This window comes from Rhineura floridana, chromosome 8 (assembly GCF_030035675.1).
Source record: "Rhineura floridana isolate rRhiFlo1 chromosome 8, rRhiFlo1.hap2, whole genome shotgun sequence".
Classification (NCBI taxonomy): Eukaryota; Metazoa; Chordata; class Lepidosauria; order Squamata; family Rhineuridae; genus Rhineura; species Rhineura floridana.
The window spans coordinates 844,483-866,754 of record NC_084487.1 but is presented as its reverse complement, the minus strand read 5'-3'; the positions used below and the strand labels follow the sequence as shown (position 1 = coordinate 866,754).

The 22,272-nt window shown below is 54.0% G+C and overlaps 2 protein-coding genes across 2 annotated transcripts in view; one reads left to right on the top strand and one right to left on the bottom strand.

Annotated features, from left to right (window-relative positions):
- Positions 1 to 22,272, bottom strand: part of SND1 (staphylococcal nuclease and tudor domain containing 1) — a 318,600-nt gene that overhangs the window by 18,683 nt on the left and 277,645 nt on the right. The window lies entirely within an intron of this gene.
- On the top strand, positions 16,843 to 20,804 carry LRRC4 (leucine rich repeat containing 4). The gene has a single exon (XM_061637943.1). It carries the CDS (start codon positions 17,966 to 17,968, stop codon positions 19,922 to 19,924), a length of 1,959 nt encoding a protein of 652 aa, XP_061493927.1. The 5' UTR covers positions 16,843 to 17,965; the 3' UTR covers positions 19,925 to 20,804.

Below are 22,272 nucleotides of genomic sequence, written 5' to 3'. Positions count from 1 at the left end.
TCAGATTTATACACAACAGGGCGCGGCCAGGCTTGGCAGGCACGTGCTCGACTTCCAGGCTGGCTCCTGCAGCCTCACTGCAGGAGGGAGGGCCACGGCCACTCAGCGGCAGAGCCCCTTCAACCCCCAATGGGGAAAACCCCTACCCCAAAGCCCAGTCAGTGCAGGCAACCCTGAGCTAGCTGGAGCAAAGGTCTGGCTCAGGGTAAGGCAAGGGCCTACATTCCAGCCCCTGAAGCAGCCCATCGCCTCTTCCTCTGCCCCCCATGGCCTCAGCTTCCAGCACCTGGCAGAGTGGGCAACGCTTCCCCAGGATCTGTGCTGATGTCATCATGCCGCTGGGAAGGGAACGCCCCTCTTCCTCTGGGCTGTGTGGCCTACCACGCCCAGAGACAGAAGGCTGGGTGCCAGAGCGTTGCACCCAATGCAGGTTCCTTTAGGGAACAGACTATTGTGGTTTTATCGGCTGGGGGAGACCTCTCCAGCAGCGGCTGGGGGGACAGCTCAGCTCTCTCTCTGGGTCTTTGACTCCCATCTCTTGAATTCTATCACTCAAAGGAGGAGGTTGGGCCAGCACCAAGCAGGGAAGCAGACAGCAAGGACTGTCACACTCAGGGCCCACCTGTCAGGAGGCAAATGTTGGGCTGGTAGTCACCAGTGCTGAATGGCACATTCTCCTTGGTGGTGCTTGGCCCCTTCTTCTCCACCCGCCTGCCTCTCCTCCCCCTCTTCAGGGCTTAACATTCCTGGCCTGTCTTTAGGGTGTGTGCTTTGGTGAGGGCAGCATCCCCTGGGGCACTACTAGGGCTCCCAGCCCTGACTAAAGTCCCTTGCCCAGGGAAACTGCAGCTAGACCCTACTCTAGGCTGGAAGGCCCAAGGACCCATGCCACACCTCCCACAGCCCACACAGATGAAGGCTCAACTCCCGTTGCAGCTCTGGCTGTCACGGCACCCAAAAAGAGAAGCCTTCAAGCCAACGGAGTGATTGACAGAACTCTTTAGGTACGCACGCCAGCAGCCGCCTGTCATGCCAAAGTCTCATCCTCTGACAAGTATCTATGAGGACCAGAGTTTATATAAATCTCATGTCAACCCCCCTGCTGGCAAGACAGCCCCGGACTCAGCACAGACAAGGCTGAAGAAATTATTGGGAATCCAATACTTGTCAAAACCTCTTCCTCTGCCCAGAAGTCACCTGCTGGGTGGGCTTCTGCAGCACCAGATTTGGGGGGGGAGAACTTTTGGGGCCTTGCAGTCCGTTAGTCTGGTGGGGTGTGCGCAAACCTAAAGGATCACCTTCAACAGCTTCCCTCCTGGGGTCTGGCAGAGACGAGGCAAAATCAGGAGCCAGCAAATTCTGCACCCAGAAATGCCACATTCAAGGAGAGCACCTGCTGGGTGCAAGCAGGCGGTGTCCTGGGTGGTTTATCATTATGCCTGCATGCCTGGGCTCACTTTGTGTCGGTGTCTGGGAATGCTTGTAGTTGTGTTGACTCAAAGGCCATCCCTCTCCCAACCGACTTCTGCTGGTTTTTGTCAAGCGATAAGCATTGGAGATTCTTCCTGACACAATCTGGTTTCCTTCCCAGCCCCCAACTAGAGAGCAACTCCACATGCATACTTGCCCAGAGGATTGTCACAGATCCCAGGCACGTATCGTGATAGGCAGACACAGGCAGTAGCTGTCTGCTGAGTAATCCGGGGGAAAGGAGCATGACCCCAGATTTCAAGGTTCAGAACCTTGGGGCTGGGCTGCTGCCCCACAAGGCAGCTGGGGGTCTGCACAGCCTACACCGCCATTGCCTTCCTTTCTCTGAATCCTGTCCTTAACAACGCTGCACCTTTAGCCTTATCCAGCTCCTAGAGGGCCTGTGAGAAGAGAGGACTCTGTTTCTTGTGGGGAAGAAAGGAACAGTGAGAAGGAGGGCGAGATCTCCTCACACACCTCAATAAAGGCTCCAGGAAAAGCTGCCTGCCTGGGATGGAATTGGGCCTTCCCAGGCCTGTAAAAGGCTCCTTCTGGGAGGAGGGAGGAATACAATTTTAATAAATAAACGAACAAATAAACAATATGAAGCCACACATGGAGCATGGCCAGCAGGGGGAGTCAGAGAGTGCTGATTCCGAATGAACAAGGGTCTCTCTTGAGTCAGCAGAGAGTCAGCCTCAGCAGCAGCCGAGGACACCCATCTGGGCAGCTCCTGCAGGCCCAGATCAGGAGAGAAGCAGATGACCAAGGAGCACCTTGAGAGCTCTGCAGAGGTGGCATGGCCAAGATCAGAAGAGGGTGGGCAAGGCAGGCAGGTGCTCAAGAAGCAGCCCTCCCTCCCCATCCCCCAACCGAGGTCTCACAGAAGGTCATCTTAGGAGTGGGGACTGTGACATGCAGCAGACAGACCTTCAGGACACAGTGAGCAGCACACTGGCCAGTCTTAGCCATCTAGCTGCCCAAAGTAAAACCCTCACAGCACGCACGTCTGTAACACCAAGGCCTGCCCAGGTGGCACTAGCCCTTCCAGTGTCCGGGATGCGGCACTTGGAAGAAATGCATTTTGTGGATGTGTCTGAGTGGACTTCCACGGGCATGTGGCGCCTTCTCTAAGGCGTTACTGCTCCAGTGCTAGGGACAAGTGGTCTGAAAGCTGTCTGCAGCAGTGGTGAGTGAGGATGCACCCTACAGGGCACAATGTGCCCACCGTACTACTCCAGAAGGCAGGTGTGCCATTGCCACGCGAGGAAGACCCTCATCACTTCCCAGCCATGGGAGGAGCCTGATGCCCAACGCCCAGGGACATTTTAAAGGGCAGCGGTTCATGGACACTTGTCCAAATTTGCTCTCCTTTACACCAGGGTTTGTCAACCTGGTGCCCTCCAGATGTTTGGGGCTACAACTTCCACAAGTGGAAAAGGCAACTGCATACGTTCACGTCTGCCCTCTGTGAAAGGGGTCTTCCTTGCTCCCGGGGTCTGATTGGGTACCATATTTGGGAATAGGAAGGAATTCTTCCTCCTCCTCCTCCCCCCCCCAGTGCTCAGGAGTGTTTCTCCCCCTCCTACATCCTGCGGCTTAAAAAAAAAAAAAATTATTATTATTATTATTATTATTAAATTACATAGTTGAAGCTCTCTGGGTGGTTTACAACAATTAAAAACATTAAAAACAAATATACAGATTTAAAAACACTTAAAAAAAAAAAACAATTTAAAAACACATGCTAAAATGCCTGGGAGAAGAGGAAAGTCTTGACCTAGCACCGAAGAAATAACAGTGTTGGCACCAGGCGCACCTTGTCAAAAAGGTCATTCCATAATTTGGGGGCCACCACTGAGAAGGCCCCCTCCCTTGTTGCCATCCTCCGAGCTTCCCTCGAAGTAGGCACCTGGAGGAAGGCCTTAGATGTTGAGCGTAGTATACATGTGGGTTCGTATCGGGAGGCGTTCCATCAGGTATTGTGGTCCCAAGCCGTGTAAGGCTTTATAGATTAAAACCAGCACTTTGAATCAAGCTCAGCAACATACAGGCAGCCAATGCAAGCGGGCCAGAATCAGTTTTATATGTTCGAACCGTCAGGTCCCTGTTACCAATCTTATCAGCCCCCTGGAACTGTGAGCACACCATGGTCTGCACTGAGGCTGACTGGAGAGTGCCTGGGGTGAGACAGGCAGCCATCCAGGATTCTCTCTCAGTTGCCATCTGCATGGGTGGCCATCACTGCCAAGTTCCCAAGGAGCGGTACCTTTTCAGAGGGTCACATTGCTGTGAAGGTCCTGGTGCAGAGCACAGGGCAGAGGCCTCCCCTCAGCCTCCTCATAAAGCTCCTGTTTCAAAACCAGGGCACCTGCATTGCGCCCCACATCTGCACATGAGTAGAACCTATTTGTCCTTCACCTCCCCCATGCAACAGCTGGGAAGGGCCGAGAACAGACTCCTTTGGACGGCTGCCTAGCCAGAGGTCCAAAGCTTCAGAAAAGCCCACCACGGCGCTTGCCCGCTATGACCCCCCCACCATTGCCATGCCTCACCACTTGTGGGAAAGGGCAGCCTGCGCCAGTAGCTAGGTCCCTTGACTCACGGAGGCTTTGCTTGGGATGGACCCATAGCAAAAAAAGGCTCAGTGGTTTGAACCCCTCCTTGGCCAAAGCTCTGACTCCCAAACGCAGCAGCTTCTCACAGCAGCTGAGGGAGACCCTGGCAGCGCAACCCCATCATCCCCACCAGAGAAGGAGCAACAAGGAAACTGAGGCAGCAGTAGCACAACTGGGCAGGCAGGAGCATCTGGAAGACACCAAAACCCATGCCATGCTCACGGGAAAGCTGCAGAAGGAAGACCCACTATCCCCACCCCTTCCAAAACCACCCAATCTTCAGAGGGGTGGGTGGGTATGCATGCGTGCCTCCTGTAGCCTCCTATAATGTTGAAGATTGAAAGTGGCCCTCAGAAGTGCCACCACCAGTCCTGCTTGCCTCCACCACTCCCCAGAGAGACGCACCCATCACCACTGCCCCAGATCCCGGCTACAGATGCCAATTCACACTCGCAGACTGGAGGGGAATGATCAATGGCAGATGGTCCCCTTGGCCTGGCCTGGCCCTCCCGCAGATGTACTCAGATCCATCCCGAAATGCAGCAGAGAAGCCCTTGCAGGGAAAAGTGCTGCAACAGCAGGTAAGCAACATCCAAGGAGACACAAAACGCCTTTCGTTAAGCAACCTTGCAAGATTCAGGAGGGACTCGGGATGCAGCCTAACACAGCAAGTTCAAACACACGCAAGAAAGGGAGGAAGGCAGAAGGAGCAAGACCCCAGAGCCAAGCTGACCCCTCTGTCTCTCTCAGCCCCAATCACGGCTGGGGGTGGGGAGGAGGAAGACCCCTTCCTCGGCTACCAGTTGGGAACTAAGGAGAAAGGGCCCGGCAAACCATTGTCACAACACACCAAACCATATGCTTTGGTTTAGGCACTCGGCCAGAGATTTCCCTTGCCCAATTGTTGTTGTTGTTATGTGCCCTCAGGTTGACTACAACTTATGGCGACCCTATGAATTGCAACCTCCAAGAGCATCTGTTGTGAACCACCCTGTTCAGATCTTGTAAGTTCAGGTCTGTGGCTTCCTTTGTGGAATCAATCCATCTCTTGTTTGGCCTTCCTCTTTTTCTGCTCCCTTCTGTTTTTGCCAGATAATCTCTACTAATCCCATAATTACGAGTGACACTGTCCACAAGTGGATTGGGCCAGGAAGACTTATTTCTGTCGGAATTAGCCAGCCTTCCTAGGTAAGAGCCTCTGACACTGGCATTTCAGGAGGTCGGTCACCCCAAACCACTTACGGGAAGGATGGCCCACAGCTGGGAGGTTCCTTTGCAGAAAGGCCAGGCACTCTGGAGGCAACGTGACATGAGCAACTGTTTCTGAATACTGCCAAACCCTTCAACATCTTGCATAGGAGGGAAGCTGGCAATGCAGCAAGTGGAGATGAGCCAAATGCAAGGGGGCAAAACCCACTTCCACGAGGGCTCTCAGGGCGAGCCCTGCATTGGTCTGGGACTCAACTCATTTTTTTGATCAGGTAACCTCCGTTGTAGACTGTGGGAATGCTGTGGACATAATATGCCTCAACTTCAGCAAAGCTTTTAACGAAGTGCCCCGTGATATCCGATTAGCAAGCTGGCTAAATGTGGGCTGGATGGAACAACTATCAGGTGGATCTACAGTTGGCTCCAGAATCGTACTCAAAGAGTGCTGATCAATGGTTCCTTCTCTAACGAGGGGAGGGGTATCAAGCAGGGTACTGCAGGGCTTGGTTCTGGGCCTAGTGCTCTTCAACATTTTTATTAATGAGGAGGAGGGGTAGGGAATGCTTATCAGATTTGCAGATGATACAAAATTGGGAGGGATAGCTAATACCTTCGAAGACATAAACAAAATGCGAAGTGATCTTGATAGGCTGGAGCATTGGGCTGAAAACAACAGAATGAAATTCACTAATAGGCAAAAAAAAACATGTTGCCCATCTGTAAAATGGGGACACTATTTTTCCCCGTTCTGTCATATCTTCTAAACTGTTTTGGTGAGATGGAAATTTCAACCTCTGCCAGGCTAGCCCATGACAAATAAAATGTTCTTTTATGTACACCGCCCAGAGAGCCTTTTTGGCTTAGGGCGGTATATAAATTAAATAAAATAAATAAATAAAATAAATGTGGTTTAAGAACGTACCTATAGCCAACAGATATTTCTATGAAACTTTAAAAAGCAGGGAAACTGGGCAGCTATAGTGAATGCACCAGGGGAGCAGGAGACCTGACCTCCTCTCTGAGATATTGTACTGTCCTACAAATTTGTCAAAATGCAAATAATATTTGGGTTGGTCTTTCACAGTCCAGTCCACTTCCTGTGTAGCTTGGAAGAATTTGGTAACGTGTGCCTCTGAGCATATGGTGAGTGGTGGCAACACCTGCAATCACTCCAAATAACCAAAACAAGCCAGGGGAGCAGGAAGAAGAGGGAAGAGGAGGAAGAAGGGAGGAGTAAGGGAGAGGAGGAATGAGGGGAAAGGCAGGTCTGATCATTTGCATGCTTATTGAGTTCAATCGGATTGAGTCAATGGGATTTAGTCTCGTGCAATCATGGTTAGGATAGGTAAAACTGACAAGGGATGGGGAGGGAAGGAGGGGGAGGTGGAAGGAGGGGATTGGAAGGGGGAGGGGTGAAGGAGGGGGGAGGGGTGAAGGAAGGGGGAGGGGTGAAGGAAGGGGCAAAAGGGAGATGATTGGAGTAGAAGGGGAGGGCAGGTTTGATCATTTGCATGCTTATTGAGTTAAATGGGATTTACTCCTGTGCAATCCTGCTTAGGATAGGTAAAACTGACTGTGGGGAAGGAGGAGGGGAAGGGAGGGGTGAAGGGGCAAGGGGGAGAGGATAGGAGGGAGGAGGAGAGAGCAGGTTTGATCATTTGCATGCTTTTTGCGTTCAGTGGGATTTACTCCTGTGCAATCAATCATGCTTAGGATAGCTGAAAGTGACCTGGGGGAAGGGAAGGGAGGGGGAGGACAGGAAGGGGAGGGCATTGGGTGGATGGACACTGGGCAGAGGAGAAACCCTTCTCCTTTACAAAAGGAAAACATTGTGAACAGTATCATTGTTTTTCACGGTTTCCCCCACCTTTCTCCTCACAGGGCTTCAATCAGAGCGGCTGACTGTTAGACTACTCTGGCTACTGGAGCTCTATCAGGAGAATAGGAGTTGCCTCTCGGCACCCTACACAAACTGCAATTCCCAGGATTCTTTGGGGGAAGCCATGACTAAAGTGCAATAAAAGTCTGGCGTGGGTGTGGCCCCCTGATTAGGCAAGCCAAGCAGCTGTGAGTCTGGCTTTTAGAACATTGACAGTTGGTTCTTACTGAGCATGCCTGAGCTTATCATTGACTCCAATGTTAAACTTCTTAAATTAATTAAAAATCAGCCAGACAATTTTTTAACTTTTAAACTGCAGAAGATGAAGGTTAGTGTACAGGGCTTCTCTGTGAACATGGCTGATTTTTAATTAATTTCAACAAATTATAAGAACTCTGATAGAAAAAAGTCCAAAAGGGGTCTGGTTTCTCTCTCTCTCTTTTTACACTTTGAACTTTCAATTCTCTTTGACTGTTTTGTGTATCACCAGAGTTTCTGAGTTCAGGACTATAAGGTTTGTGTTTTGAAATGAGCTTATGGGAAGCACCAGAATGGCATGGGGAGTATTTTTAATTTAACATTGCAGAATGCAAAAAATCCATGCTGGTTTTAGTATACAGCCACTCTCTCATGGCTGTATAATTTAACAGGGATAGGTGCAAAGTTCTACACCTAGGAAAAAGAATCCAAATGCACAGGAGATACTTGGCTCAGCAATATACATGCAAGAAGGATCTTGGGATTGTTGTTGATCACAAGCTGAATATGAGCCAACAGTGTGATGTGGCTGCAACAAAAGGCCAATGCCATTTTAGGCTGCATTAACAGTAGTTTCCAAATCGCATGAAGTACTAGTTCCCCTCTTTGAGTATTTGAAAGGTTGCCACACAGAGGAGGGCCAGGATCTCTTCTCAATCGTCCCAGAGTGCAGGACACGGAACAATGGGCTCAAGTTGAGCAGGGGATTGGACTTGATGGCTTTATAGGCCCCTTCCAACTCTACTATTCTATGATTCTAAGTTTCAGGAAGCCAGATTTTGGCTGAACATCAAGAGAAACCTCCTAACTGTTAGAGCAGTACGACAGTGGGACCAATGATCTAGGGCAGCCTTTCCCAACCAGTGTGCCTCCAGATGTTGTTGGACCACAACTCCCATCAGCCTCAGCCAGCATTGCCAATGGTCAGGAAATATGGGAATTGTGATCCAACAACATCTGGAAGCACACTGGTTGGGAAAGGCTGATCTAGGGATACGGCAGGCTCTCCAACACTGGAGGCACCAAAGAGGCAGCTGGACAGCCACCTGTTGTGGATGCTTTAATTTGGATCCCTGCATTGAGCAGGGGGGTTGGACTCGATGGCCTTATATTTATTTATTTATTAGATTTATTAGTCGCCCATCCGGCTGGTTATGCAGCCACTCTGGGCGACGTACAGAATAAAACCATACAAATACATTAACACTTTAAAATCTCAAACAGTAGTAATAAAACCTTATAGCCCCCTTCCAACTCTACTATCCTATGATTCTAGGAAAGGCAGGAAGATAAGATACTTTCACAAATAAAGCCTTACAGCAGCATGAAAACACAGCCTCACAACATACGAATACAGCCTTTGGAAAACTCAAAGGCAGCGCTGGGCTGGCAAGGAGAATGGACGGGGGAACTCCCAGGCTGTGCTGGGAGAGCCTTTCTTAGATATCCACAATGTGGCCACACTGTGAGAGAAACATACCCACGCACAGGTCTACAGGGGAAACCCCAAAAAGGACAGGTACTTGTCTTCCTTCCAAGGCATAGAAAGCACCTGCCTTATGGGGACTATGGGAGGGAAGGGAGCATGCCAGAGGCCTCTGCAAGCTGTGATTTGGCCCCGCTTGGTAAATTGTTGAGTGCAACAAGCCTCAACATGACCTCAAAGTGTGTGAGTGCAGCAGGCATCAACTATAAATAAACAAACACCATAGATCCCAGGCAGGGAATGAACTAGCAGAGGCTTCCTGACAGCCTGGTTAAAGACACCATCCTGTTGTGCCCCAGAGCCAGCCACCACCTCCAGATCGCCACTCTGTACGCCAAAAAAAGAGCTTCCTGACGCCACCGCTACCCCCAGCCACAGATCAGCACACTTAGAACTGTGGCTGGAGAACCCCCTACCTGCATCATGAAGCAAGCGGCCAGCCCTCATGAGGCCACCCCAAGTAGGGGATTCATACTCATTTTCTATGTATCTAATTGATGTTCTCTGTTCTCAGTTTTACGTACAATATTCTGGTTTATGCTACTTTCACTGAGGGATCAACAGTCTTTTCTGCATGGCTGGTGGAGCCCAGCAGTTGTGAACCTTTGAATTCTCCTCTGAACTCACCGTGTGGCCCACAGCAAGCCACTCGGTCTCAGTCTACATGGAGTTACACACTGCATCTGCAATACTGGGCTGGCCATATTGGCCTGCCTTACAGGGTTGCTGTAAGAATGCATGTGAAGTACTGGTAATTTCCTCAAGGGAATCTATAAGTGCCAAGTACTCTTCCTGAACTGAACATCCCTTTGAATCAATGAGGAACTTCTGTTTGGTGTACAAATGTGGGACATACAAAATCCTCCTTAGACATCCTAAGTCCGTTTGCCTTACCCCAGTCTGGACTGACCATCAGATCCATCTGTGAACATTATTATTATTATTATTATTACTATTATTATTATTATTAATTCAATTTATTAGTCGCCCATCTGGCTGGTTACCCAGCCACTCTGAGCAACATACAAAGCAAAGAAATATAAAACATCAGAACATCAGGCCTTCTGCTGATGCCTGAAAAGGATGCCTGAAAAGGGAGGGAGCTTGAACGACGCCCTGCATCACCCAAGCCTGAAAAAATTGCCGGCGGCCTGACAGACCAAGGGGTGTCAAACAGCTGGCAGGGGAGCATGTGCCAGGCTTCAGGTGCACTCCCCCCCCCGCCTGAGACAGGCCGCACAAGCGAGAGCTTCAGGAGCAAGAAAAGCCTCTGAGAGCAGAGTGGCCGTCAGGACAGGCTAGGAACTGGGGCCCGTCTCATTCCATCTTTGCAGGAGGCAGCTCTTGACAACAACTCTTCCTGAAGACCAGTCCCAACATTTCCCAGCCTGGCTAGATCTGCATGTCAGGCGCTTCCTTCTGACCCTGCAAGGGTGTGCCTGCCTCCTTCCCCATAGTCTCCCTGCTCTGCATTTTCAACCAAACAGAGAAAGAAAGTCCAACTTGTGGCCCACTGCCAAGGCTGCTTTCCCTTCCTCTGGCCAGGACACGAGGGACCCAGTGGGTCACCTTCTGTCCATGCAGGAAACTGCAACTTCTCGGGAGGGCATGCCAGGTGGTGGGTAATGGGGAGCTGCTCCATAGGAGGCATGCACGGTGCTCCAGTTGCAATGCGGCTCCTGAATGTCAAGGGTATCCAGTGAAAGAGGCCCAAGTGAGGCCGGCATGTGGGAAGGCCTGGATGGATCCCAAGGCATCAGAGAGTGCCTCTCTCCGAGAGGACAACGTCGTGGGAGGCGGCCCAGCCTGCATGCCTGTCTGTGAGGGACAAGTGATCGATTATTCCTGCCAGTTTCTGCACTCACCCCTCACACCGTTATCTTATCAGGACAGGCCTGATGCCTGCCTGGCAGCTGGAGAGACCTCCAAGATTGCTGATCAGGATCAGACAAGCAAGGAGATGACGACAGCACAGAAAACTTCTGAGGAGGGGAGCGAGAGGCCCACACAGACACAGGCAGAGTCTTCAGTTCCCCCGGAAGGGAGGAGAGGGGCTGGCACCATGTCTGCTTTGGGAAGGAAGGGTCTCTGACGGCCACCCAATGGCCACATTGCCAATTGGGCATTCCACAACTGGCTGGCAGCTCCTCTCCTGAGCACCTCAAAGAGGGGAAGGGGAGGGGGTGGGATTAAAGAACTAAATGCAAACAGTAAAAGGGAAGTAAAATGCTATGATGAAGAGGGTCAAAGGCTGCTGGTCTCGTTGGGCAGTCTGCAGCCCAGTGGCAGGAAACAGCCGAGGTAGCTTGGCAGGACAGGCAACAGGGGGAGTCCCATGTACGGGGGGGGGGAGAGAGAATCCACATGCATCTGCAGTGGTGATCCCAGTGGGAGACTCTTCAAACCTGGGCAAGTCAGGCTTTTGGGTGGACATGTCAGCTATGCTTGTGAGCAGTGATACGGGATGCATGAGGGTGCCTGGCCGAAGGGTCCAGCGACTGCGGTAGTAGCTCACTAGAGTGAGGTTTATCCTTTCCTCTTTCAATGTCCATTTGATGTGGATGAGGATCTACTGAATGAATTGTGCAACATGTGTATAACGTTGATGTCATTGGCACTAGTATATTTTACATTCATTTAAACATTTGATACATTTTAAATGAACTGGTAATTGTTGGATAATCAATGTTATATTGTAGTATATTAAATTTTTATTTATTATCGCTGTTGCATTCAATCTGTCTCCCTTGTGAACTGCTTTGAGGCTAACACATTTGTAGAAAAAGCCATACAGTAGCAAGCTGAGAGAGAGAGAGAGAGAGAGAGGGAGAGAGAGAGGGAGGGAGAGAGAGAGAGAGAGGAGGTTTCCTGCCTTGGGACCCTCAGCGACTTCGTTGAGGCACCCGGACACTTGCCCATTGCTGCTTTGCTAAGGAGCAGAGGAACTGAGGCACCCCCCCCCCCGAGGGCTTCCACAAAGGCCCCTTTGACAGCCACCCCTAGAGCGCTGGCAGCAGCTGGCCAAGTGCACAGGCATGCAGGTGGCTGCAAACCAGCTCTAACTGACCAGACCCCCCCAGGAGTGGAGGAGCCACCAGCTGGCCGGGGGAGGTGCGTGGGCAGAGGCCTCTGGGAGCAGCCCCTCCCTTGCCCATCAGGAGGGCTTCACTCTTCACTCTGCCAATCGGGTGGCAAATCACAGGGCAGAGGTCCAGGGGAAGTGGGGGGTGGCCCCAAAAGAGACCACTGCTAGGACTCCCCATCTGCCTCTTGCCTCCCACTCAAAGCCTGTTTGTTGGGGAGGGGAGGGGGATGAGGGCTGTTCCAACACTTATGGCCCATCGAGTGCTCCCTCTAAGACCACAAAAAAGGCAAAGGGATTAAAACCTCCAACACCATGCAGCATCCAGAGTCCTCCCTCCCCATCGAGGCGATGGCAACAAGAGAGAGGGCCTTCTCAGTGGTGGCCCCCAAATTATGGAATGATCTCCCAGTTATCTTTTCAGCGCCAGGTCAAGACTTTTCTCCCAGGCATTTTAGCATGTGTTTTTAAATTGTTTTTATTTTTTTTAATTGTGTTTTAAATTGTTTTTGTGTTTTAAATTTTGTATATTTGTTTTTAGTGTTTTTAATTGCTGTAAACTGCCCAGAGAGCTTTGGCTATGGGGCGGTATATAAATGTAATAAATAAATAAATCAAAGAATCAATCACTAAATCAAGTGGATGCCTAAACACAGCAGCCCCCCAATCAAGGCCTGCAACCACTATAGCAATTTTCCAAGAGAGAGAATGCCTCTGGTCATGTGCAGAGTGCAGTCCCCCTCCCCCTTCAGGAATAGCTGTAACATGAGAAATGGCTGTGGCACCTCTCTCTTGAGAAATGAGCACATCACTGCAAGGAGCAGCACACACCTTCCCATCCCAAGAGAGGATCCAGCCTTCAGGGACGAACCCCTAGCTGCTGCCTGCCCCACCCTCCCCGAGGCTGCAGAGCAAGCAAGGCCTGAGATCCCAGGACCGTCTGGCTGGGGTGGGCCTCTGATAATTTAGGCGTCTTCAGGAACAAATCACTTGCCCATCCCCTTATTGGCAGCACGTGACAGAAAAGTCCTGCTCACCATCACAACATGCCAGTGATACGCTCGGCCCAGCTGAGTTACAGCCCCCAGGCAAGGAGCGTTATTTATAGCTGCCCATAAATTTGCTTGATTCCTAATAAGTTGAGGTAATAGGTCATACTTTAGTGCTTTTTGCTGTGATTTCTGAAAGGCCATATAATTAGGAGAAAAAGCCAGGCTAAGCTCTGTAGAGATGCTCAATGCGCCTGCCTGACTCTATGCCCCATTGCTTGCCACCCTCGACTCTCCAGAGCACAACCTGGACAGGACGGTCACGGAGTGCTCCCAGCCAAGGCAGAAGTTGATGAGGCAGCACCCATGGAGGGAGGCCCACCCGCCTGGCTTCTCGCAACGCCACCAGCCGTGGTTGGGATGTGTGTGCTCACTGCTGCCTTGGGGAGCATCTGATTCCTCCTCTCCCCCCCATCACGCAGACCAGCCCCTCTGCCCACTCTCCACAGGGCAGAGGGCAGTACTCCTGCTCAAACCCCCGCAGGCCCAGAGGAAAAGGGTGCCCCGGCTGGGACAGGCCCATCTCTGCAAGAGACCTTGGAAGTTCACATCCATTCAGAGGACACCAGACTGGGCTAGACAAACCACAAAGGACGCAAGGAAGGCTAGAGGGGCCCCACCTGGCCCACCATCCCACCGAAGCCACAAGCAGGCCCCGAGGGCACCCGCACTCTCCACTCCTGCGGTGCCCAGCAATGGGCATGCCAAGGCATGCTGTCTCTGACCAACTGTGGGGCAGCGCAGACCCATCATCAGTGTCATCTCCTGCTCCAGGCAGCTTCCTAGGACCCCTACAGCTCAGCCGGAAGGTGGCAACGGGCCCAGGTGCAGGGAATGGCAGCCTCCCAGCTTCATGCAGAGGAGGAGGAGGAGCAGGTGGGTCATCCCTGGAAAAGTGGCTGTGATGCCCACCCTTGAGCCCAGCAGCTCAAGGGCAAGCAGTCCGCCCTCATGCTGCTCAGCTTCAGCCCTCCCAAGAGCATGAGAGAAGCCTGCAGGCAGCACCTGGCCAGTCCAGCAACCTCTCTCCAAGAGACCAGCCAAACACAGGCCCTAATGAGAAGCCCACATGCCAATTACACAAGGGCGATGGCTCTCTCTTGTTCCCCCCCACCCCCAAAATGGTGTTCGGAGACATATTGCCTCTAATATGAGATGGGGGGAGTCCTTGATTCCTCCTGCCTCTCTCTCATTGGGCTCTCACTGGGACCCCCAGAGATCCCAACAAGCTGGTTTCGCCGCCTCAGTTCGCCACCTGCAAAAAGGAAATACCACAGCAGACTTCCTTACAACAGGGCTGTTGTAAAAAAGCAATTAATGTGGTGCAGCCCATGTTTCAAGGGTGACTGAGCCTGGACCCAAATGACAAGTGCCCCACACAAGCAGCTGCTGCAGCCCTGGATGGACCCAAGACCAACATCCCATCCATCAGGGCGGGAGTGGGAGGGCAGGACTGCTCAGCCTCACCCTTGCAAGAAGTGGGGGGTGTGTGTGCAGGGACGCACCAGAGGTCCCTCCAAAGGTCTGCCAATATAATAACCAGGCAGAGAGAAAGCAACCGGCCGAGGAACAGGAAATGTTAACTTCAGAAGTCAGTTTGGATTAGCCCCCCTGGTGCAGCTGTGGCACGAGAGGCCTGTTGGGGGCGCCAGCAGCAGCAGCATCAAGGGCACTCAGTGGACCAAGGCAGGGTGGGGATGGTGAGAGCGCTGGGCTAAACTGCACACCCCCTCTCGGATAGCAGGAAGGGGCTGGGAAGGTGGCCAGGTTCCTCTGCTGATCCCAGCTAAGTCTTCCCTAAGACGGACAGAAGAGACAGACGTTGAGTTGCCTCTGGGATTTAAGCCACTTTCTCCCACCCACCCCGGCACGGGCGTTCAAGTTAAGAGGGCCCTTGGCTCCGTGGCAGACTCCCTGCTTGGCATGCAGCAGGTCCCAGGTTCAGTGTCCAATGGCCACCTGCAGGGAGGGCTGGGAATGATCCTGATCCTGACACCTTGAGGAGCCATTGCCGGTCCCTGAGCTGGACTCTTAGGCAGCTTCTTCCTAATCTCCCCCAGACCCTGCTCCTGAGAGACCTTGTGGTTCTCCCTTCTCTGGAAAAATCAAGACTGAGTCAAGGGCTTTGTCCCCATGCAGTTTTGCCTAGAGAGATCAGAGGGGGAGGGGATCCTGAACACCTGGCCAGTTAGTTGGAAGAGAAAGGGCACTTCTGCCAACCACTTGGGAGATCCGCCCAGACAAAGTCTTCAGCTTCATCACTCTGACTCTTCCTCTGCAGGATGTGTGCAGCTGTAGATACTGAGATGATGTTAAAGTACTTTGTACATGTTTAGAGGATGCACTCTCTTCTTTATTCTCTTACGCCCCTGGGTGTTCCCTCTGCCACAGCCCCCTTAGACCCAGACAGCATTTGCCTGCCCCCTCCCAAAGACAGGGACTCAGCAAGCGAGCCCACTCCGACATAATTGTGAGTGGTGGATGTGCCTGGTGCAGCAGCTGGGGGCTGGGGGGGCCCACAGACTGATCGATGTGATTGGTCAGTTCAGCTGCTCAGCCAGGCGCAACGCCTTCACTTAAGGGCAGCTGCTCTGCTCAAGTTGCAGGGAAGAGGGATGGACTAGCAGCACCTATGCCATGGACTAGTTTTGGAGGATAACATCCCCTACGCCCTCCCCCGCATCAAGCCCCACTTCACAGGAGAATCTCTCCCCCCCACCCCCTTCTGCTCTGCCTCTCATGACCTTTCCTGCTACCGCAGCTCAGCCAAGACAACAGCAACATCACTTAGGATCCCTTGGCCAGGATAGGAACTGACCTCCAAAAAGTCAGAATTCCTCCCTCATTTGCGCCAAGAACCAGTCCCCCCATCACTGCATCAAACCAAAGGGGGCCCATCAAGCCCAGCATGTGGTTCTCTCACCATGGCTGGCCAGATGACCCAATGGGAAGGCCGGAGGTGCAACGAGTTCTGATTCACGCAGTCTTCATCTGGCAATTGGCAAAGCCCACTGACTCCACATGGGATGCCCCCCCCAATGTCACCTTTCCAGAGGACCCAGACGATGAAGAGAGGAGATGCAAGCAACATTGGCAGAAAAAAAGGCGGGACAGAGAATTTCCTCAAGCGGTCACCAAATCCAGGGAACAATCCAGGAACCGGGAGCAGAAAGTGTCCAAGGGAGGGCTGTGGTCCCCCAGCTGCCTCAAGTCCTCCTCCTTGCCCTACCCTCCAGAACCAGGGGGGTTCACCAGGTACTCAGCCCCAGAGGCACATGGGCTGCTGCCATCCCCACCAGGAGGTCCCCGGCAGTCCTGCAAGGACTTTGTGCCAGCTGCCCCTGGCCAAAGAGGGCCCAGGGCCCCCCAGGGTGGCAAAAGATGTGGAACACCAAAAGGAGCCTTTACGACAGACCCAACCCCGCTCTCAGCCACATTTTTTGGGGGGACGTTGGACTGCAAGCAAACGGCAGAGCAGAGAGCCAAGAGGCAACTCCTGCCCCCTCCTGGTCCTGGGCCCCGAGTCGGAGTGGGGACCCCCGGCAGCCACTTGCCTCCTGGGACGCGCCCCCCTGCGGCCGCCGCCTCCTGGCCTGAGTAGCCCCTCGCCACCCGGGCAGCAGGCAGCTTCTCCAAGGGCTCCAGCCAAAGAGCCGCCGCCGCCGCCGCCGCCGCCGCCGCCGCCGCCCGAAGAGGCGAAGGGAAGCTGAGCTCAGCAAAGCGCTGCTCTGCTGGACGCGTTCCCCGTTAACCCCTGGAGGGAAGCCACGGAGGAGGGGGGGAGAAGGGGAGCGGCGGCGGCGGCGTTAAGACCAGCGAGGGCGCGAAGCCTGCATCACGCTCATGCTCTGCCCGAGAACACGATGCGTCAGCGGCGGCGGCAGATTCCCGTTCTGACTGAAGGACAAAAGGATGCGAGAGCAGCTCAGGCGGCTGCTGCCTGCGCCAGCCCCGGGAGGCGAGCCGGGCACCGCTAGGAGATGGTCCCGGGCTGCGCTGCCGCCCCCGCTCGCCCGCCTCCTTCTCCTCCTCCTCCTCCTGCCGCCGCAGTCGACGGCCGACCGAGGCGCTGAAGGCTGCCGGCGCGGGCAGCTGCCGCCGCTGCCGCAACTCTCTACTTCCAAGCCCCGCGGGGGCCGCCGGCTCGCCCCGCGCTCTTGCGCCCGCTCGCCGCCGGCGCCCAGGCTCCCTCAGCCGGATTAGGAGGAGCCGCCGCCGCCACTGGCGAGGGAAGGCAGGCGGGCGGTCGGGCAGAGGGCGAGGCGCCTCACCCGCGCGGCCGCCGCTCCACGAGGCTCCCCACAGGGCGGGCGGGCGGCCGGGCGCGACGAGACGGAGGAAGAAGAAGGGCGCCCGCGCCCGCAGCGGGGAGCCGCTTTTTCGGGGCCGGCCATGGAGCAGCCGCCTCGCCGCCTGCCGGCCGCGGCCAGCCCTCCTTCGCCTGGCGCCCAAGGACGCGCCTGCAAACCGCTGGCGAGGCTCTCACGGGCACCAGGCGCCTGCCCTGGACCTGCCTAGCTGGCCAGGCCGCTCCGGCGGGCGCCCGAGGACTGCGGAGGAACCATTTCGCCTGCCTGCCGCGCGGCGGCCCCTTCGGCGAACGGCGAACTCCAGCAGCGTCCGGATGGCGCACAAATGCTGAGCGCCTCGAGCGCAGGGACCGGCAGAGCCACCCTTCGCGCCCGCGGCCGGAGCTGCCGGCCGAGCAAGGAGGCCCCCTCGGAGCTCACCTAGGGCCCCGCGCCCGTCCCCCCCCGCTTCCACTCCTCCCCCTCCCCTATCTCCCCCTTCCGATGGAGAGAGGCGCCAGCAGCAGCTCACTCCAGCCGGGCTAAGGGGGGGGCGGCGGACGGGGGGCACTTCTCCCTTCGAGGCCAAATCCCAAACGATGGTGAATTATGAACGTGCCACACCATGAAGCTCTTGTGGCAGGCAATTGCGCACCACGCCTGGAATGCCGCCCCGCTTGCCTTCGTCTACATCGTGGCACCAATGTGGCTGGCGTGCGCAGTGGCAGCTGTGGCTGGGCCGCAGAGCTGCCCCTCCGTGTGTTCCTGCAGTAGCCAGTTCAGCAAAGTGGTGTGCACGCGCCGTGGCCTCTCAGAGGTGCCTGAGGGCATCCCCTCCAACACGCGGCACCTTAACCTGATGGAGAACAACATCCGGATGATCCAGGCCGACACCTTCCGACACCTCCGGCACCTGGAGGTCCTGCAGCTGGGGCGCAACGCCATCCGCCAGGTGGAGGTGGGGGCCTTCAACGGCCTGGCCAGCCTCAACACTCTGGAGCTCTTTGACAACTGGCTGACGGTGGTCCCCAGTGGGGCCTTCGAGTACCTCTCCAAGCTGCGGGAGCTGTGGCTGCGGAACAACCCCATTGAGAGCATCTCCTCCTACGCCTTCAACCGGGTCCCCTCCCTCCTGCGCCTGGACCTGGGTGAGCTCAAAAAGCTCAAGTACATCTCCGAGGGGGCCTTCGAGGGCCTGTACAACCTGAAGTACCTTAACCTCGGGATGTGCAACATCAAGGACATGCCCAACCTCACCCCGCTGGTGGGCCTTGAGGAGCTGGAGATGTCTGGAAACAACTTCCCTGCCATCCAGCCCAGGGCCTTCCAGGGGCTGAAATCGCTCAAAAAGTTGTGGATTATGAGCTCCCAGATCAGCCTGATTGAGCGTAACGCTTTTGATGGCCTCACTGCACTGGTGGAGTTGAACCTGGCCCACAACAACCTCTCCTCTCTGCCTCATGACCTTTTTGCCCCTCTGAGGTACCTGGTGGAGTTACACTTGCACCACAACCCCTGGAGTTGCGACTGCAACATCTTGTGGCTGGCCTGGTGGCTGCGGGAGTACATCCCCACCAACTCTACCTGCTGCGGCCGTTGCCACGCCCCAATCCACATGCGAGGGAGGTTCCTGGTGGAAGTGGACCAGACTGCTTTCCAGTGCTCAGCTCCCTTCATCATGGATGCCCCTCGGGATCTAAACATCTCCGAAGGGAGAGTGGCTGAGCTCAAGTGCCGCACGCCTGCCATGTCCTCCGTGAGGTGGCTGCTGCCGAATGGGACCGTGCTGAGCCACGCTTCCAACCACCCACGGATCTCAGTCCTCAATGATGGCACCCTGAACTTCTCCCAAGTTTTCCTAACGGACACAGGCATCTACACTTGCATGGTCACCAACGTGGCGGGGAATTCCAACGCCTCGGCCTACCTCAACGTGAGCACGGCCGAGCTCAACACTTCCAACTACAGCTTCTTCACCACCGTCACTGTGGAGACCACGGAGACTTCGCCCGAGAATATCTTCCCAAAGTTCACCAAGCCCGTGCCGACCACGTCCACGGGCTACCAGCCAGCGTACACTACCACCACCACCGTGCTCATCCAGACCACCAAGGCGCCCAAGACGGACCCCGCCTCGGACAACAACAACGACAAGATGCAGACCAGCCTGGATGAGGTGATGAGAACCACCAAGATCATCATTGGCTGCTTTGTGGCCGTGACGCTGCTGGCGGCGGCCATGTTGATTGTCTTTTACAAACTTCGCAAAAGGCACCAGCAGCGGAGCACCGTGGCAGCTGCCAGGACTGTGGAAATAATACAAGTGGATGAGGACATGCCGGCCTCCTCGGCAGGAGCGGCGGCGGCAGCCTCCACTACCCCGTCGGGTGTATCAGGTGAGGGGGCAGTTGTGCTGCCAGCTATTCATGACCACATTAACTACAACACTTACAAACCGTCACATGGGGCCCATTGGACAGAAAACTGTTTGGGGAACTCGCTGCACCCCACGGTTACGACTATTGCTGAACCTTATATAATTCAGACCCACCCCAAGGAGAAAGTGCAGGAAACGCAAATCTGACTCCTCCCCCCTCAAGAAATTATTAAAAAAAATTGCAATAGAATGCACAAACAGAAACAGACGTCAACTTTTGTACAGGGGGGGAGGGACTGGGCAGGTTTTTTCGTGTACATGCTTATATATTAAGTCTATGAGCTGAGATAAAAGAAGCAGGTTATATTAAACATGTAAAGAAACCCCCTATTGAGAAGGAGGCAGCAGCGACAAACACTCCCTCTCCTTCCCCAAACGACAGAAAAACGGGAGTCAGAAATTGCTGTTGTGACTTTCTGGAATAAGATCTATTTACAGCAAACATGCACGCACACACACACACACAGGGCAACAATGAAGAGAAAAAAGAAAAATATAAAACCAGGGAATAGCAAGGGGTGGGATTTGCCCTTTTTAGAAGATGTTACTTAGAATGCAGTAAAAACAAATCCGTTTCTATAGAGACACTCTTTTCTTAAAGCCCTGGAAAAAAAAAAACTCCCCTCGTTTACAGAGTTGTCTTATTCAAGAAAAAAGAAAAAGGGAAAAAGCGCACCAGGAGTTTGTACTGTGCCAAAATGTTACAAATGCAATAAAATGGTCATTTTTTAAAACAAGAAAAAGACAATTTTCACAGGGAAATGAAATACTTGTATCACACTGCAAAAAAAAAAAAAAAAAAAAAAAGTAAACCAGCAAGAGCCTGCCCCCTCCTCCTCTCAGCCGTGGGGGGTGGCAGAGTCCTGGGTAAGCAACCGTGGGAGGGAGGGAGGGCTGTCGGCATGCCCCCCCCGCCAGTGAAAGGAAGAGGTGCTGTGTGCCCAGCAGGCCTCCATGCCTTCCACTGCACCACATCCCTGCGGTTGTATTTAACCCTCTGTGCGCAAACCTTCTTTTGGGGTGGGTGGGGGTGGAGAGAGGAGAGCGGAGGCCGTGGGGCTGGGAGGACCTCCAGACTGGCTTTGTGCTGTGGGCACTCGTGCTTCGGCCACCCTGGTGGGCAATTTGACATATGATTGTAGAACCATGAAGCAATGTTCTGCTTTTTGTTCCTTTTCCCCTTAAGGCGGAAGTGAGGGGTGTGTTGGTGTGTGTGTGTGGGGAGAGAAATAAGGCTGGGTTCTCCCTCCTCCTCCTCCTCCTCCTCCTCCTCCTTCGTGTGGGGCCACGGCTCCTCTGCCAGGCAGAGGAGGAGGGCTGAGGGATGCCGCCCTGCTTATCTTTGGCCATCCCATCCACCAGGCAGCAGCCGGTGAGTGAAGGGCACACAAGCTGCCCCCTACCCTCCTCAAAATGCAAGCAGATGCCAGGGGAGGCATTGCTTTGCAAGGAGCGTGGCTTGGAGAATGGTGCCCCCCAGCCCAAATGCATTCTTCTGGAGGGGGCAGGGGGGGGCTGCCCAGAATCTGTTTCTTCTCTGTGCTCTGGATCTGACCGGAGGCTTCTCATGACTTTGGTTGCTCCTTTCAGCTTTTCAGCTGGACATTGGATCAAAGAGATTTGCAACCTAAAGGGGGGGGATGGGGGAGATGGCAACAATCCAAAAGCCAGAATAATCTGACTGTAACTCTGAGACAAGTGTATTTTTGTATTTTAATAAATATTGTTAACGTTTTTAATAATGCAATGTCCCTAAAGGGTTATGCTGAAAGCCAAGACGGGGGGGGGGGGAGAAAGCTGAAGCCAGAACAGTATTTCCAAAGGTTTGAGGACCCAGAAACTGGCCTGCAAAGCTGAAACTGAGGCAGGCTTTTTTGGTTTGTGCAAGGGGGGGGGGGAGCCCAAAAGGTTCATTTCAAAACGTATTAACATTTTTAAACTGTCAAGTAACCTTTCCTGGAATTAAATAAAACCACTTCCAGAGCTAGAAACAGCCACTTGCCTCCCCTGTCTATTGCTAGTGCAATGGCTGGGTGGGGGGCACAGGCCCCCCTGCAGATATTGTGCCCCCTCTTAAGGGGACAGGATCCCAAATTAAGGGCACCCCCGCCCTTCTCTCCCCCATCCCCTGGGCAACTGAAGCCCCTTTGTGGTGGTATGGGGGGGGAGAGGGTTGACTGGACAGCAGGACTGGCTGACCTGGTGGAATTAGAAGGTACATGCTGGGCGTTGGGGGTGGTGGTAGGAAGAGGGGCTCCTCCTCAATCCCAAACAAGCTGTCACAGCCCAGGTTCCATTTTTACTTATGTGTTTTAAGTGGCCAGCTGCTAAAATGCAAAGATGCACCACGGCCTGCCCCTTAGGAACCAAGCCTGCCCTTCATCCAGCAGAGCCCCCCCCCCGCCATCCATCACCGCAGGGGGATGCAGAGGCAGGCCTTTCCAGCCCCCCATCCCTCCCTCCCTCCCAGCATAGGCCAAGCCAGGCAGCCATCT

Excerpts from the sequence above, each read along its gene's own strand:
- LRRC4 (XM_061637943.1), top strand. The coding sequence starts at position 17,966 with ATGAAGCTCTTGTGGCAGGCAATTGCGCACCACGCCTGGAATGCCGCC.